Raw genomic sequence first — 17,916 nt, forward strand, 5'->3', positions numbered from 1 at the left:
CAGGAAGAGGTTGACAAAGAGATTTTGCGACTTCATGGGGCCACAAATGGGGTGTGCAAATATCGGGAGGTGTGGGGAGAAGTGCAGCCAGAACCTGAGGAGAAGATTCTGGAGGAGCTGGAAAAGGGGCTGCAACCTGGTGTATGCAAGGGTCTCCCTCATGCCACAGAAGGAGCAAGTGTCGGGGGGTGGGGGTGGGGGGGAGGGAAACTGTTCCAGGTAGATAATGCACAGATTTTTGCCCCCCCCAGTTATGAATTGCACAAACTGGTTTAGAGAAAACAAAACCACGTTTATTAACTACAAAGGATAGATTTTAAGTGATTATAAGGGTTAGCAAACTGATCAAAGTAGATTACTTAGCAAATAAAGCGAACATGCAAACTAAACTTAATACACTAAAGAAGCTGGCTACAAGATGTAATTTCTTACCTAAATGTTGTTTTAAGCAGGTTGCAGAGTTCCTGGAAGACAAACTGCTCTTGCTTGCAGCTTAGAACTCCAGCTATTCCTTTCACAGGCCAGACACCTTCTAGCCTGGGTCCAGTCCTTTCTTCCCCAGATCAGCCTTAGGTGTTTTCAGCAGTCATCTTGGGTGGGGATTCAGTGAAGAACTGACCCTGATTAACTCACTCCCCAGCCTTAAATAGGATTTACATATGGCGGGAATTCTTTGTTTCCCAGTTTGATCCCCGCCCCCTACTAGTAGAAAAATACTAGCAGTCCAAGATGGAGTCCAGTACCAGGTGACATGATCACGTGACTTTGCAGTGGCAAAGCAGCCATAAGTCCTCAGGAAGACCTCCCTGGATGTGGGAGATTAGCATCTTCAAAGTCCTATTGCTCTCCCTAATGGCCCATCCAAACTGATTGCATTCTATCTGGTGGGCGTTCGTCAGATGTAAACCCATTTGTAATTGTTACATAGTCAATATTCCTAACTTTAGATACAAAAATGATACATACATACAAATAGGATAATCGTATTCAGTAAATCATAACCTTTCCAATGATACCTCACATGACCCATCTTGCATAAAATACAACTTAGTTATGTCATATTCATATCACAACAATATCTCTATGAAGAATATTGGGCATAGTGTCACAATGCCTACTAGAAAAGTTAGAATTTTGGGGGGGAAGAAGAATGGGTGGGTCATTGAGTGGGATGAAATGAGTTAGCTAGAGGGTGGACTCAGCTGTCATTAGATGTTGAAGAGGGAAGTGAGTGAAGTTGTGGAATAGGTGAGAGGAAGAGGGCTTGGTTCAATAGAATATAGACTTTTCTGGAAGGTGAGCAAGGCATCTGATTATATAAAACTGTCTAGTTCATCTTACTTTTCCCTGGTTAGTGTTGGATTCATTAGATTTTCTCACTTTCACATTTACTACAGTTCAAGTGGATGATAAATACTGCAAATAGGTGATGACTGTTTAATGACTCCCAGACATCAGTGAATGAACTAGAATTTGCCACAAATGAGTTTTCCATTCGTATAATATTAGTATTACCATAGCATCTAGGTAGGGTGACCAGAGGGCAAGTGTGAAAAATCAGGACGAGGTGGGGGGTATATAAGGTGCCTATATAAGAAAAGCCCCCAAAATCGGGACATCTGGTCACCCTATATCTAGTAGTCCTATTCATGGACCAAGACCCAAGTGCACTAGGCACTGTATAAATACAGAACAAAAAGATGGTCCCTGCTTCAAGTAGTTTACAATCTAAGTATAAGACAAGAGATAGCAGATGGCTGCAGATAGAGGAGTACAAATACACAGTGAGACAATGGATCAGCATGACAGGCAATGGTCTCAGCACACCAGCAGCCTACACCTCTGTAAATGTTGCTCCGGTTGTGATTTAATGTGCAATTCTTGCAATATACTAGTTCTAATTTTTCTTTAAAATAGCTCAACTTATGCTACATGTTCTGTATCAGCACGTGTCGCACACTGAATTATGTTATTTTCTTTCCTTTCCCCTCCACCTACCCTATCTGTAGAATGATTTTTTAAATTTCTTTGAATCTGACTCACTCCTGTTTATTACCATATACATTGCCTGTGTGTCCCGTGGGAAGGTGGACTTTGTGCTGGTGTATTGGCACTGAATATTCACAAATGGCTGAGCTACATATGATTTCCTTATGATCTGTTACCGATACTGCATGAAAAGCAAATGCAATAAAATACAAAAACTTTATAAAACATAGACAAATTGCCTCTGGCCAAATAATGAAAGGTTTCAGAATAGCAGCCGTGTTAGTCTGTATCCGCAAAAAGAAGAACAGGAGGACTTGTGGCACCTTAGAGACTAACAAATTTATTAGAGCATAAGCTTTCGTGGACTACAGCCCACTTCTTCGGATGCATATAGAATGGAACATATATTGAGGAGATATATATACACACATACAGAGAGCATAAACAGGTGGGAGTTGTCTTACCACCTCTGAGAGGCCAATTAATTAAGAGAAAAAAAACTTTTGAAGTGATAATCAAGCTAGCCGAGTACAGACAGACAGTTAGATAACAAGTGTGAGAATACTTACAAGGGGAAATAGATTCAATGTTTGTAATGGCTCAACCATTCCCAGTCCTTATTCAAACCGGGAGAACACTTTAACCTGTCTGGTCATTCAGTGACAGACCTGCGGGTGGCTATATTACAACAGAAAAACTTCAAAAACAGACTCCAACGAGAAACTGCTGAGCTAGAATTGATATGCAAACTAGACACAATCAACGCCGGTTTGAATAAGGACTGGGAATGGTTGAGCCATTACAAACATTGAATCTATTTCCCCTTGTAAGTATTCTCACACTTGTTATCTAACTGTCTGTCTGTACTCGGCTAGCTTGATTATCACTTCAAAAGTTTTTTTTCTCTTAATTAATTGGCCTCTCAGAGGTGGTAAGACAACTCCCACCTGTTTATGCTCTCTGTATGTGTGTATATATATCTCCTCAATATATGTTCCATTCTATATGCATCCGAAGAAGTGGGCTGTAGTCCACGAAAGCTTATGCTCTAATAAATTTGTTAGTCTCTAAGGTGCCACAAGTCCTCCTGTTCTTCTTTTTGCCTCTGGCCAGTGTTTCTTTCTGTTTAGGTTTTTTTTTTTTTTTTTCTGTTTTCAATCATGGTTTTTTTGGGTCTGGGCAAATAATACAAGCAAAGCTTGTTATCCTCTGAAGGTTATTTATGCCAGGGTAGGCTGAATGCCTGTTCCTTTGCCTCATTTTGTCATTCAATAATTCCTTATTGATTAATAAAGAATTATAATATTATAAGACAGACACACCGTAAGTATCGCATTTTAAAAAGCGTCCTGGCAACAAGAATTTTTTCAAGTAGACTATTACTGTCTAGTGGTAGGAGATCAGGTAGCAAAGGAGCTACATGTGGGAAAACAAAGTTCTGAACAGCTTGTGATTTATATGACAAAGATACACTTCTGCTTTTGCTATAAAGCAAGGGAACTGAGAACTGAAGAGGGACTACATGTTCTTTCTCTAAAGAATTCAGAATCTGTGATAGGCACCAAAATTCTAACAATGTGAAATATAGGAGTAAAATATAGATGGTAACAGCAAGTATGGCAAATCCCAAGGGGAGGTGGCCTCCTATCGGATCGAGCACCACCCACATGGATCTCTGCCAGTGCTTAAGTGGTCTGTCTTGATATTCAGTTTATGTCCATCACTGGCAATCTTATCGGGCCACCAAAGCTTTTGATGCCCATGGGATAGCAAGCCATGTAGCTACATTCCCTGGTATGCATGCCCTGGAATCTGTTGGTCTTCCATTCTAATAATATGTCAATACTAAGAAAGCTGCCAAAACTGAACTACTGCTGTTGGAGGCAGTTGCTGGGTTTGGCTTTGAATATCCTAGTTTCTGAGCTTGTCCAGCCACCTGATATGGAGCAGCTGACAAAGATGGCAAGAATAAAAAATGTTAATCTGGTGTTCTTCAGCCTTCCTCAGCATTCATACTTTATTCCTGGGGGAATTCTGTGATTGACAAATTTAAATTCTGCTCCAAAAAAAGTAAAAATTCTGCGCACAATATTTTAAAATTCTTCAAATATTTTATTTGTCAAGATAACACAATATAATCATGCTGGTTTCAATTATTTTGGTAATTTAAATAAACTACAATACAATGGATGGAGAATGAGAATGGGGCGCATTAGAGGAAATCCCCAAACCTCCTTTGTCTGATAGTAATGTAGCTAGGTTTGACCTTTATTTCTAGTTATGGCTGCATATATTTGTTGACTAATATGTTCAGGGTTACAACATAGGCAACTGAAAAGCAAGTGAGGGCTGGTGAATCAAAGTCACAATTTATATTGGCTACTGATAGTCTCCAGAAAGGTCAGTAGCAAACAGATCATGGAGCATATTTTGATAGAAAATGTTTTCAGTCCAATAATTTAGACCAGTGATAATCACTAAAGCACCATAAACATTTATAAGTCATACTGTCCTTACAATAAGACTCCTTTACACCACTGTGGCAATACAAAGGAGCCTTAAAACCTTTACACCTGTTTTACACCCCACGGGGATTCACAAAAACAATGGGAACAATTCACTAAGCAGGCAGGCTGCTACATTCTTCTCTGCCTGAGGGGAAAGAGCCTGCCCCATACCTACCTGCTCAGCCACACCCAAAAGCCCTGCCCCTCCATGCCAAGCATGCTCAATAGCATGCAAGAGGGACAGAATGGCTTTCTCTCACACACACGACTGCCCAGCCCCACCCCCACCGGTGATTTACGTCTCTACCCATATTGATGGGCCTGAGCTGACAGGGAGGGGTGCGGGACCACTCTTTAGGCTTCCCTTTGCTTCCCCATCAGAAGTCATTTTTCTGTGGAGTAGCAAAGAAATCTGCAGGGGACATGAATTCTGTGCCTGTGCAGTGATGCAGAATTCCCCCAGCAGTGATATTTTCAGTACTGTACAGTGGAGGTGGTATAACCATGGTTCTGTAGATTCACAGCAAGTAGGTAGTAAAAAACCAATCCTGAAGTCCTTACTCAGAAACTCCCATTAAAATAAGATCCTTAGGTTTTGATCCTTGGTGAATGGTCAAATACTTTTACATTGAATTACTGATTTCAGTCACAATAGCTTTTCATACCAAAAAACGTAAAAAGTCATTGGACTTGAACTGTTTCATTTATATGCATAGTGGTTTTCTTTGTAGGGTGCCATGACATTAATTTCCTTTCCTGCCTGAGAGAGTTGGAGTACTGACTTACTTTGCTGAACAAAAATCGGTTGTCATGTCAGTTTGCCATTTGATTTTCAACAACTTTTGAATGTAATCAGCTACAGGAAACAGTCCCCCAACCTCTTTTTCTCTGATATTTCTTTTGGGAATTCCAGTCTGTCATTTTACGTTTTGTTTACTCATGCTAGAGCTGCATAAACCATTACTACCCTTATGGGAGTTGCTCTACAAAGACGTAGGCAGCAAGTTCTCAACAAACAAAACACTCAAACCAAAAACACTTTAGAACATCTTTAGTAACATACATAAAACAACACGGTTTATTTTCATACTAGATGGCATAATCTACAATGGGCATTATGTGAGGTGTGCCTCCTTGTGGCTGGATCTGGGAATTAGCTTATGCCACATCGGGCACCCCTTTCTAGTAGTTGCATGCACTGTCACCCTTCTCTCTGTGTGATGCAGGGTGTGCCCTCATAATGACTTGGCCCTCCAGACAGGTCACTATACAGTCCCCTCCTTCTAAGATAAAGTCCCACTGGATAAGCTGTCCAATGCTGTTTCAGGCAGTCTGTTGTTCTGACTGCAGGTCCTATGTCACTTTCCCAGTAACTGACAGGGGAACCCAGGCCTGCCTGCTACTTCAGGTTCCAGCAAGGGACCTATGCTTAGCAACCTAGGTTTGCTCAGTCTCAGTTGTTGTGCGTTGGGCTCCTTCCTACCCCACAGCTGTCTCCTTGACTATCTCTGGGTTTACCGCTGGTGCTTCCTCCATCCCCCCATACCTACTGCACCCTCTAGGCCTTTTGTAAGACTCCCTATTCCAGGGCAGGACCCCAGGGCTTACTCTCTCTCGGTCTTCCTCATTGTCCCTGGCCAACTCCCTTGCCCTCTAGGGTTTGATTGTAGATCTCCCTGGAACTTCTTCCTTCTCGCTTTTATACTCCCCCAGCTGGGCTTCATCTGCAGTTAGTGTTTATCAATCCCTGGATTCCCTCCAGGTGTAGCATATAAGATTAATTGGCCCCCTTTGACTCATATTAACCTGAGTTGTGGGGTGTTCAACCCACACAAACTACTTTTTCTGTGTTGTCTTTTATCTTTAGGAAGGGTAGTGGTGAAGTAGGGTGATTTCTTTTCTGTTTAAAGGCCTTATCCTGCAAGCTGCTGACCAGGATAGTTCAGGGTGCTCCAGATCTTGCATGATCAAGTCTAAAGGTTGTCTTTCTGGAATGACTTTTCTATGTCCCTCTGAATATCTTTTCTTTGCTTTGTGTTCTCCTTTTCAGTGTGTGCTGTTTTTGTTTGTTTGGGGGGGGTGTGTGTGTGTGTGTGTCCGTCCTTTGGGCTTCTATCTTGATGCGTTAGTCCACTGAAGCTGGGGTGTAAATTTTAATGAGCACCACCATATTGCCAGGAGCGGCGCCAGGGTTTTTGTCGCCCTAGGTGGCAGCGCTCCTTCTCTGAACATTCAGGGGGCCTGGGGTCTTCGGCGGCGGGGATCCTTCCGCTCCACATCTTCGGGACATTTCAGCGGCAGGTCCTGGAGCGAGTGAAGGACCTGCCGCCGAAGACCCGGAGGGGAAGGACCCCCCGCCGCCAAATTTCCACCGAGGGCAGCAAAATGCCGCCCCCCAAATCCTGCCACCCTAGCCAATTGCATAGGGTCGCCTAGTGGAAGCGCCGGCCCTGCGTATTGTGCACCAACAGCCCTGTATAGACCCTGTTGGCATGCACTAAAAACACCTTAGTGTGTGTTAAAGGATCCACAGAGGCCAATTAGTGCACAACATTCTAGTGTGAATTAGAAATGTATGCCCCAGCTAGTGTGGACTTAGGCCTGGTCCCCACTAAGCCCCCACTTCGGACTAAGGTACGCAAATTCAGCTACGTTAATAACGTAGCTGAATTCGAAGTACCTTAGTCCGAACTTACCGCGGGTCCAGACGCGGCAGGAAGGCTCCCCCGTCGATGCCGCGTACTCCTCTCGGTGAGCTGGAGTACCGGCGTCGACGGCGAGCACTTCCGGGATCGATCCGGGATCGATTTATCGCGTCTTAACCAGACGCGATAAATCGATACCAGAACATCGATTTCCTGCCGCCGGTCCCTCTGGTAAGTGAAGACGTACCCTAAGACACAGGGTTTTTTTCCTACATGGTGCCTTTCTCTGATTTCTGTTCATTGTCAAATACCTTTCTATTTGCTGAAAGACAAAAAGTTCAATCTAAATGATACATACCAGGATGCAATCCAGACTAATGTGTAGCTGTGTCACCCCTGCCCTGACACTTGGGGTGCCCTTTACAATGCCTTGCTACTGTAGCCTCCAACCTGGACTCCTTATAGCCTCCACCATGTAAGTTGCTCCCAACTGTGACTATGTATGCTGCAGTCAGCCAGCCAGACCTCGGCTCTTACCAGCCTACAAGATTACCACAGGGTGACCACAACACACTCCTAGTCCCAGATTTCCCCCCAGAAATTTATGTCCTGTACTGCCCAGCCCTCTCCTGGACAGTATAACTATATTAAGTCCATTATTCCTTTAAGGGAGTAATATGCATACAACTTGTTACCCAGACAGTCTAACTTGAACACACTGGATTAGATAAAACCATAAAGTTTATTTACTACAAAAAGAGAGATTTTAAGTGAGTACAAATAATGAGGCATAAAAGTCAGAACTGGTTACAAGCGAAATAAAGATAAAATGCTTACTTGTGCCTCACCTAACTATATTGGATTCAAAGCAAAGTTTCACATGCTTTCAGCAGTCTTACTGACCAAACTCTTTAGGTCAGAACCCCTCCCCTAGAGTCCGACTGCTTTCTTTGTCTTTTTAGGGGCAGCGAATGTGATGGGTAGGGAGAAAGGGGTATCTGCCCCTTCTTTTGTAGTCCTGTCACCCCTCTGAGAAGCATTTTCAGCTTGAAGCATGACGACAGGCAGTCTATGTGGAAGGGAACTCCATGCTGTTTCTTTGCTAAGATGTAGATTTTTGCTTCTACTCCCTTTCCTGACAAAGAATGGCCACTTAGCAGGTAATGGCCCATCAGCCTTGTTTATACCTGGCTGAGGCATCAGCTTGCCCTTTGTCTCTGAGGAACTGGTTTAGCCACTCCCCAGACTTATCTGAAAAACATACTTTTAGTCATGATTTCAGCTTATTTTTATAATTTCAAATATAATGCTGCTACATGCATTTTATCATGATATTACTGGTCAGCAAATTGAGTCTTTAAATGATACCTCACAAGACATGGCTTGTACAAAAATTTTGACAATAGCGTATAGGGTGTGAATACTGGTATATTCTGGCACACCAAGCTTCACCAATGACCGGTAACTTGGAGCTGGGTAAAATCTCCACTGGGTTTCTTTCTGCATCACTGATCTCACTACGGTTCCCATATATCATGGAGATGATGTGCTTCAGTCAGCATGGCAAACTGTACAATAAATAACAGTGTGATCATGGAAGGACTCCAGGAAAAGTTGTTTTGTGTTTATAACTTCTGACTCAGCATGTTTGAGAAAGAACTTGGTCACCCTTCCGTAACATGCCAACTCTTATAGTTGCACAGCTGCATCACTGAGCGAACCTAATTGTCAGATACCTGGCTTTTAACTTTGTGGCTTCTTTGGTGTTAAGATTTTTCATCTCTGAGTCATGACATCCATGTACTGGTGTGTGTAGCTGGTGAATTGAAGGCTACATTCACCTCTCATTGTGCATGCATAACTCCTTACCTTTTAATGAAGAATATTAACATAAGGACGGCTATACTGGGTCAGACTAAAGGTCCATCTAGCCCAGTATCCTGTCTTCCGACAGTGGCCAATGCCAGGTGCTTCAGAGGGAATGAACAGAACAGGTAATCATCAAGTGATCCATTCCTTGTTGCCCATTTCCCAGCTTCTGGCAAACAGAGGCTAGGGACACCATCCCTGCCCATCCTAGCTAATAGCCATTGATGGATCTATCCTCCATGAATTTATCTAGTTCTTTTTTGAACCCTGTTATAGTCTTGGCCTTCACAACATCCTCTGGCTAGGAGTTCCACAGGTTGACTGTGCAGTGTGAGAAAATTTGAGAATTTAAGGGAGTCTAGGGTAGCATCTCAAATTTGATATTTTGTTTGGTTGTATATTGTATTTTGTTGTCTGTAATAAGAAGTCACCACAGTGTGAGAACTAGACCATGTCGTTCAGAGGCTAGGTCATCAGATCAGTTTCTGCTACTGCTGCTGCCACTAACATGCTGTGTGAATTTGCGTAAATCACTTCTACACGTGCCTCAGTTTCCTCATCTTTAAAATAGGGGTGATACTTACCCGCATTTGTAAAGTGCTAGATGAGAGTTGATGGTGTTCCTCTCATTATCTGTCTAGTTAGCATACAATCCCTGTTCCATCATTTTGAGTGCAGGTGTTAAGTAAAGATATTGTGATTTGGTTTCTGCCAAGTCAACAATGACTATTTTTATTCTCTCAACCTCACCCACAGTTTAGACCCTTCGCTCCTAACCCTATTATAATATGAGGCTATACAATTCCAATATGGAAGCTGGTCCACATTAATGATCTACTAATACATTAACTGAACATCTGTCAGGAGACAGTAACACTGCCACAAATGTGGGCGGGGAGGGAGATGGGGGACTCTTGGTAGCTGACTGTCCTCATCACTGGCCTTCAAGGGAATTTCCATTGGTTTTCATTTCATGTTGTCAGAACTCTGCTGATGGGTGTTTCCAGGTTTCAGCGAGGGTACATACAGTCTGAGTGCCTGTTTTCATGTCATTGTACTGAGGAGACAAACATAGTTTATTTTCAGTGTTCTGTATTTCCTGATGTTCAGAATTTGGAGTGTATTTCATTCTGAACCAATGTGTGGAAAAAGCTTTTACTGTTGCCTAATATGTAAAGGCAACAAAACATCATTCAGGATCAGCAGGCGTCATTTCTACTTTAGAGGACCGCCTGCTTCTCTATGTGAGCATTTAAGGACACATCTACATGACAAATTTACATCAGAATAACTACATCTCTCAGGGGTGTGAAAAATCCACACCCCTGAGTGACATAGTTATACTGTCCTAACCTCCAGTGTAGACAGCGCTATTTCAACAGAAGCATGTCTCCCATCAACATAGCTACCGTGGAGGTGGATTAACCACACCAACGGGAGAAGGTCTCCTTCTGGATGATTGGGGAACAAAATTGCAGATGAAATTCAATATTGATATGTGCAAATGAATGTACAGTGGAAAAAATAATCCCAGCTATACATACAAAATGATGTAGTCTAAATGAGCTGTTAACACTTAAGAGAGTCATTGTGGACAGTCCTCTGAAAAATATGCAGTGGCAGTCAAAAAAGCTAATAGAATGTTAGGAACCATTAGGAAAGGCATAGATAGTAAATCAGAAAATATCATAATGCCCCTATTTAAATTCACCCGCTCCACATCCTTCCGCTCCACATCTTCGGGACATTTCAGCGGCAGGTCCTGGAGCGAGTGAAGGACACCCACACCTTGAATACCGCATGCAGTTCTAGTCACCCCATCTCAAAAAAGATATATTAGAACTGGAAAAGGTACAGGGAAGGGCAACAAAAATGATTAGGGGTATAGAACAGCTAGGAGAGAGAAACAAGATTTAGGCTGTCCATCTTAGAAAAGAGACAACTAAGGGTGGATGATATAGAAGTCTACAAAATCATCATGGTATGGAGAAAGTGAATAAGGAAGTATTATTTACCCCTTCACATAACACAAGAACCAGGGGTCAGCCAATGAAATAATAGGCAGAATGTTTAAAACAAACAAAAAGAAGTACCTCTTCACACAATGCACAGACAACCTAAATACAAGTGGGTTAAAAAAATAATTAAATAACCTCATAGAGGATAGGTCCATCAATGGCTATTAGCTGACATGGTCAGGGATGCAACCTTCAACTGACAGAAGCTGGTGCTGGATGACAAGAAATGGATCACTGAAAATTGCCCTGTTCTGTTCATTCCCTCTGAAGCATCTGGTTCTGGCCACTGTCGGAGACTGGCTAGATGGACCATTGGTCTGACCCAGTGTGGCGATTCTTATCTTCTTATTGCCTGCAATGGGCTCCCTTCACGTACAGTGCACCTGGCAAGTAGAGCCCTGCAAATCTGCGGATATCCACATTGGCGGATGTGGATATCCGTGGACCATGATTTCAGATCATGGATCAGATGCGGATATCCTAGGAACTTACAGCAATGCAAGATATTACTTTTTGTTATTTCTTTGGTGGCCACAAGTGACTGGTAATTCCACAGCCCAACCTTGTTAATATTGTATTTTAACACAAAAAGACATATTATGATCAGCTGTAAAGAGATATGTCATACCAATAAGGCAAATACTATCCAAGAGAGAGGGACTTTCTATTCAGGTTGCTCATGTAAGTCTTTGAGTAGCAATGGCATTTAAAATTATGTTGCAAGTGTTAATTTGGCTATTTTTGTGCTTATCAGAAGAACCTGTTTGAAAACATTACTTTTGTTACATTTCCATGATGCTTTGAAGGCAGTGTAGGTACGCTATGTAGCTATATATTCATTTTTGTACACAATTACATAGAGTCTGTAATAGGTTGAGGTCCTACATATATTATGATTTGGCCTTGCAGCATTGGAACCTGTATTTTTTTTTCTGTTCACACCCCAAACTCTTAAAAAGCCATGTAAATGGTGACTTCCATCTACACATGGCCTAACAATTTCCCCATTTAACTCAATCAAGAACACATACCACAGTCGTCACAAATTGATACCCATACTTTTGAAGCACTTCACAGCATGGAACCTTTTTACCTTACAATATTTTAAGTCCACTCTAGCATAAGGTTTTGTCAAGGAATCATTGATGAAAGAAAGCAAGTGCTGTCACAGGAAGAAACTGGCATTTAAGTAAAAAAAAAAAAATGGCCTTTTTAATAAAAATTGATCTGCACTGAAATGGAGATCAGAAAAAGAGGTCATTTAAAAGAATGTATTTGCTAAAGAGTTCAACCTATTCTACCTTACAAAGGGTACTTCAGGGACACAAGAGGGAGTTCAATATACACCTCTACCCCGATATAACGCGACCTGATATAACACGAATTCTGATATAATGCAGTAAAGCAGTGCTCCGGAGAGGCGGGGCTACGCACTCTGCCGGATCAAAGCAAGTTCTATATAACGCGGTTTCACCTATAATGCGGTAAGATTTTTTGGCTCCCAAGGACAGTGTTATATCAAGGTAGAGGTGTAACTTTTGTATTTTACTTGTATTTAATCTTTGGGTTTCCCTCATCAAGTCTTTCCTAAAATAAGTATTTCTACTGATTGCTATTGCTATAATCAAAATGAAAGTAATACTTGAGTTGCAAATGTATTGTTGATTAACGAGGACTACAATATTTTAAATCTCCTCACTTCATTCAAACATTTTAATAGTGCACATTAAAAGCTGCATTGCTTTGAGTGGATGACTCCCTCCATAGCCACTGTTTTTAACCTGAGATGGTCTGGCCAACCCAGAGTCCAAAATTGTGTGTGAAAACTGAGCAGGCATTACTTTCATCTTACTAATATTAAATCTGATCCACTATCTGCTTACCCAATTACCAAGTATGGTTAGGGTTTTCTGGAATTCCTAATAACCCTCTTTTCAGTAACCTAATTATCTAGATCTATAGATATAAAATATAATAATAAAATTTAGGATATTGAAAAGAGAGGACTGTGTATCAATTTCTGACTTGCAATAACAACCCTATCAAGGCAGCAAAGATTACATAGTAGTAAGAGTTTTATTATCCAGTATCACTAGATAGTCTTTTCTTGCTTATTGACTTCTAGTAGAATATATGGCATGAACATTTTCTTTACTTGTTTTATCCTCAAATCTCATAATTAAGATCTGGTAAAAACTGACTAAATTTACATGGTTACAACACTGCAAACAATTTTGCCAATTAATTTTTGCACTAGGTGAGTCTTCACATTAATTTTTCTGTAAAAATAAGTATATGTTTGGGGTTTTTTAAGAGCTCCAAAATTTAAATTAGGTTGTGAAATCCACATCTAGCTATACATTTTATTATTGAGATTATTCAAAAATTTTCACAGAAATACCAAGGCAGCCATTTTGGCTAACAATCACAATGATATCAATCTTAATTGATGGGGAGAAGGCTACTCCTCTTACTAATGCCCCTTGAGAAAAAGCTATGTTAAATGTGGACTAAATGCAGGGCTAAGAAGCAATAGGTTCCAAGTTCAAAGTTACTAACTCCTGTGATTGCAAATCTCTTTAAGGTTGTTTAAAAACAATTCATGACATCAGGGAAAGCTGAGGATTTTCTTGTAACTCAACATTAACTCTCAGTGTGTGCCCTTTGTGAGTGACACTGCACTGCTCTTGCTCACCAGGGGAATGGAGACCTGCAGAGGAGTATGCAGTCTTCTGCGGATTATGTCTGCCTCCGTAGATGAAGGAGGTTGTGAGGCTTTGCTCCCTCCAAAATACACTTGGTCCTCCAAACCCATTCTGTTATGGGTCTGTTTTATAGGAAACTGTGATTTTTGGTTTGCCTGAGCATCATCCTGCAGTAAAGGAATATTTCTGCTTTTTATTAGTTACTGATGTAGGGATGCTTCATCACTTCTATATCACCAGTCATCTTTCGTGTTACAAAACATTGCAAACCCTTTTCAATCCTCCTTATAATAAGCCCTGATTCAGTGCCATTAAAGTCAATGGGAGCTTTGCCATTGACTTCAATGGGAGTTGAAGCCCATAATTTATAGAGAAATGGTCTTGTAACATGTCCACAAACATAATCAATTTATTTCCCCTCTTTACTGTGTACTGATAAGATCCTCATTGCTATTAGTTTTCCTCATAGCTTTGTAATTCTTACTACTCCCGCTGTTCAAGCAGAATGTAGAATATTCTACTCTCAGTTTATTCCTTCTTCTTTTGAGTATTTTCAATTGATTCTACTTGATAATTAGTTCTTTCGAAGTCTCCTATCTTCTGTACAAACCCTTTTTCTACATGGACTATTTCATTACCCTTTAGCTCTGTCTTATACTTTATTCCTCACTATTAGAACTTTTTGATTTTTTTTTTCTTTGAAGCTACAGGTTAATCAAGGCATGATGTCACATTGTAATAGGTGTGCTTGGGAGTATATGTGTGTATATTAATATTGTTCTGTTAGGTGCAATTCTGTGCATTTCACTTGTGTTGAGTTGCTCAAGTGTTCTCTACATAGGGAGTGCAGAGTATCTCTTCATAATCCCCCACAAATGATCAGTTTAAATCCTGAAGTCTCTTCTTAGTTTGCATAACTACACAGGTAATAAGGTAGTCCATCACTTTTTAAAATCCCAACACAGTCATTCAGATGTTTGTTTGATTGTGTGTTTGGGGAGGGAGAGGAGAAGGAGACAGAGTTACACAATTTCTTAATAGTTCATGGAGGCTGTTGAAATCAAGCAATCAATCTCCAGTGGCTCCTTATACTGCATCCACAGCACTCCCAGCCCACAACAGGCCATGGAGCTAGACCAGGACTGAAAATCGAAGTTTGATCTCCTGAATTGTAGTGTTGGTTGTGTTTGGGGCAAAAAGTTAAAAACTGAATTCTATGGTCTGAAAATTTTTATGCATCAAGGGGGGAAAAAGCACCTCATGTGGGGCATAGCTCAGTGGTTTGAGCATTGGCCTGCTAAACCCAGGGTTGTGAGTTCAATCCTTGAGGGGGCCATTTAGGGATCTGGGGCAAAAATCTGTCTGGGGCTTGGTCCTGCTTTGAGCAGGGGGTTGGACTAGATGACCATCTGAGGTCCCTTCCAACCCTGATATTCTATGATTCTACTTCTAGCACCAAATCTGGTGCATGTGACTCAGACTGACACAAGATAATAGCTTCTTAAAAAGTGATTATGATCTATCAGCTCAATAAGCAACTTAATAAAAAGGAATAAATATGGATTTATACAGTATAAAATATGTATAACAAACTAGGCATTTTCCAGGATAAAAATTATGTGTTTTTAATCAATTTTAAATTTTTATTTTACATGATAGACCATAACAGAATTTCTAGGTACATGTTGAACATGACTTTCACATAAATGTATTACCCAGTATACTATTATACTGCAAAATATGTTTATTACTTAGACCAATACACACATATATCTAGGCCATCTTTAAAAACTGCCTTAATATTTATCCAAAGCTCCTTTTCTGGTGTATCATGTAAAATAATATTGTATCTTTTAAAATGCCTAAATAGTATGTAGATTTAACCACTGGAGATGTTAGGGGCTAATATTATCCTTTATACAAGTCTTTTAAAATTAAAAACAACATAACACATGCTGCCTACCAGACAACTAAGTGCAAATTTTAACTCCAAATAACAGCAGAGATTGTGAAACAAACCAGCCCCCAAATTCAAAGTTAAAACTGCTGTATGTTCCTCACTCAGTTTTGCTTTCCCATCATTATTTCCCCCTCTCACTATGAAGCAAGTTTAGGATGGAGCATCAGTTGTAACTCTGAATACCTTAATTTCCATGTTTTGGATGAAACACGTTTTTACTTTGGCATTTCCATATTTGCTATAAGTTTACACAAAAATAAAACCTTGAAAATTCCAATGTTTCTCTATGGTCCATAGTATAAAATTTATTATTTTCATGATGGCCAAATTAAAACTGGCAAATGGGAAAAGAAATGCCAGCGGTATGAACTATGGTAATTGACAATCAAGTCCTCACATTGTATCCACAGCATATTTTATACAATAAATCCCTGTTGCCAATAGCATTTCTCCTCTGTTTAGATTCTCAGAGACCAATGAGTTTTATAATTATCTCCAAACAATTTTCTCCAGAGTTACTTAAGCTCTCTCTAAACAGCTGGGTGTGCTGCCATGCAATATCACCATCCCCTCCACTTAGTTCAGCTTCCAAAATAACTTCTGTTGCATCAGAGAAATCTGAATAGGAGCGAAGAATTTTATCTGTTGGGGGAGAAAAAAACCCCAAACAATTAAAGTTCTGCCACAGATCATTTATGTTGCTAGAATACATGCTCAAGAGGCAATTTGTAATGAACATTAAAGTGTTTGACTTGCAGATAATCAAATTATTATTTTTATTTGTATTGTGGTAGTCTCCAGAGGCTCCAGTCAGGATTGGGTGCCCCATTCTGCTACATGATGTACAAATATAAAGACAATCCCTGCTTTGAAGAGCCCATATATCTCCTGTATCCACGTCAGGTTTTGCTGGATCCTAATTTTATTTTCCCCAAATATGGAAAAATGTGGCAGGTTGGAGTTATATATTGATTGTTCTCACATATTGCCTTATCCTTGGCAAAAAGCCTGAGTGGGAAAAGTCTTTATTGCTTACATTGTTTCTCCCACCTCCACTTCCCTGCGTACTAGTGCATTGCATTTGCATTAGCACTTATACCACATGATTTAAAAATAAAATCAATCAGATTTCACACTTACCTCCAGTCAGATCAACTTCTGCTATGTTGGAGCGCAATCTCCACCTTATTCTTCCACTATGAAACGTCTGACTGTTCGTTCTAATGGAAACATTGTCTATTTTTAGATCAACTGACCCACACTCAAACTTCCAGCAGATGTAAGCAGAGGATGACCCTTCTTTTCGGGCTAAATAAACCTAAATGGAAAAACATCATGGTTAAGGTATTGAAAGATGGATGCTGAGCATAGATCAAATGAAATGTCTTTAACTGTTGTATAAGGGCACTAAACCTTGGCGTAAAAAAACTTTATTACGTTTTTTAAGTCATTGAAAAGTAAGTTTGTACACAATAAAACTTTGCACAGAATCTCCTTTTAATACCTTATTCCTGTTTTTACAGTGATATTGGGTAACTGCACATTTTCAGTGAAGTTTACTTCATTGAAATAGTAGGGGAAGCTCTTTAATGTGCTGCATGGTATTTTAGCGACATAGACTCATACTGTTTTAAATATGTAGGGTTCTGCTTTTAAATAAATACAATGGGCCAGATTTTCCATCCTGTTTTGGCTCCTTTGCCCTTCTATGGTAGCGCAAATGGGCTGGGAAAGCCTGTGTAAACAAACAAAGAGATGTGTGGGACTTAACTGGTGGCTTTGTGCCACCCTTTCTAGGCCTTGGCATGCCAGGAGTCAAAGAGGGGATGACTAGAGTCCACTACATTCCAGCAATCCCTATCACTGTAATGATCCTTTTGGGGCCACCAGCAGCTGGCATATCTTGAATAGACCTGAAGTTTCCTGCCTATATTACATAACCTCCTTATTTGTGCTACCTATATATACTGCTACCCTTTACTGAAAGAACCGCAAGCAGTCTGAATCTAGAAGGATAAAATCCAGTTTACATTCTTACCCATGAATGCAATTTTTTTTTTTTTGAAGATGGTTAGTGTAGACTGTAAGAAAGAACCTGAGGATACAAGGTTTTAAAAATCCGATGATTTTAGATGAACAGGTTCTTAGGTTGCTCCTTTCATTGTGCTTATTAGCACCATGTGCTGCAGATGGTTCTGGGGGAATTTGGCCTATTAAATTCTA

The 17,916-nt window shown here is 40.5% G+C and overlaps 1 protein-coding gene across 3 annotated transcripts in view; it reads right to left on the reverse strand.

The window, feature by feature from the left end:
- Window positions 1-7,864: 7,864 nt before the first annotated feature.
- The window catches only part of NGLY1 (N-glycanase 1), a 66,297-nt gene continuing 56,245 nt past the window's right edge, over window positions 7,865-17,916 (reverse strand). For 2 of the 3 annotated variants that reach the window (XM_005297083.4, XM_042840286.2), the window contains exons 11-12: window positions 16,834-17,011; window positions 15,343-16,335 (exon numbers count right to left, since the gene is read on the reverse strand). In XM_005297083.4, the coding sequence (XP_005297140.1) occupies window positions 16,160-16,335; window positions 16,834-17,011 (354 nt within the window). In that variant the 3' untranslated portion in view covers window positions 15,343-16,159. Of the gene's footprint in view, window positions 10,068-15,342; window positions 16,336-16,833; window positions 17,012-17,916 lie in introns of those variants that run through there. The other variant, XM_005297085.4, reaches the window with a different exon arrangement.

This window comes from Chrysemys picta, chromosome 2, assembly GCF_011386835.1.
Source record: "Chrysemys picta bellii isolate R12L10 chromosome 2, ASM1138683v2, whole genome shotgun sequence".
Taxonomy (NCBI): domain Eukaryota; kingdom Metazoa; phylum Chordata; order Testudines; family Emydidae; genus Chrysemys; species Chrysemys picta.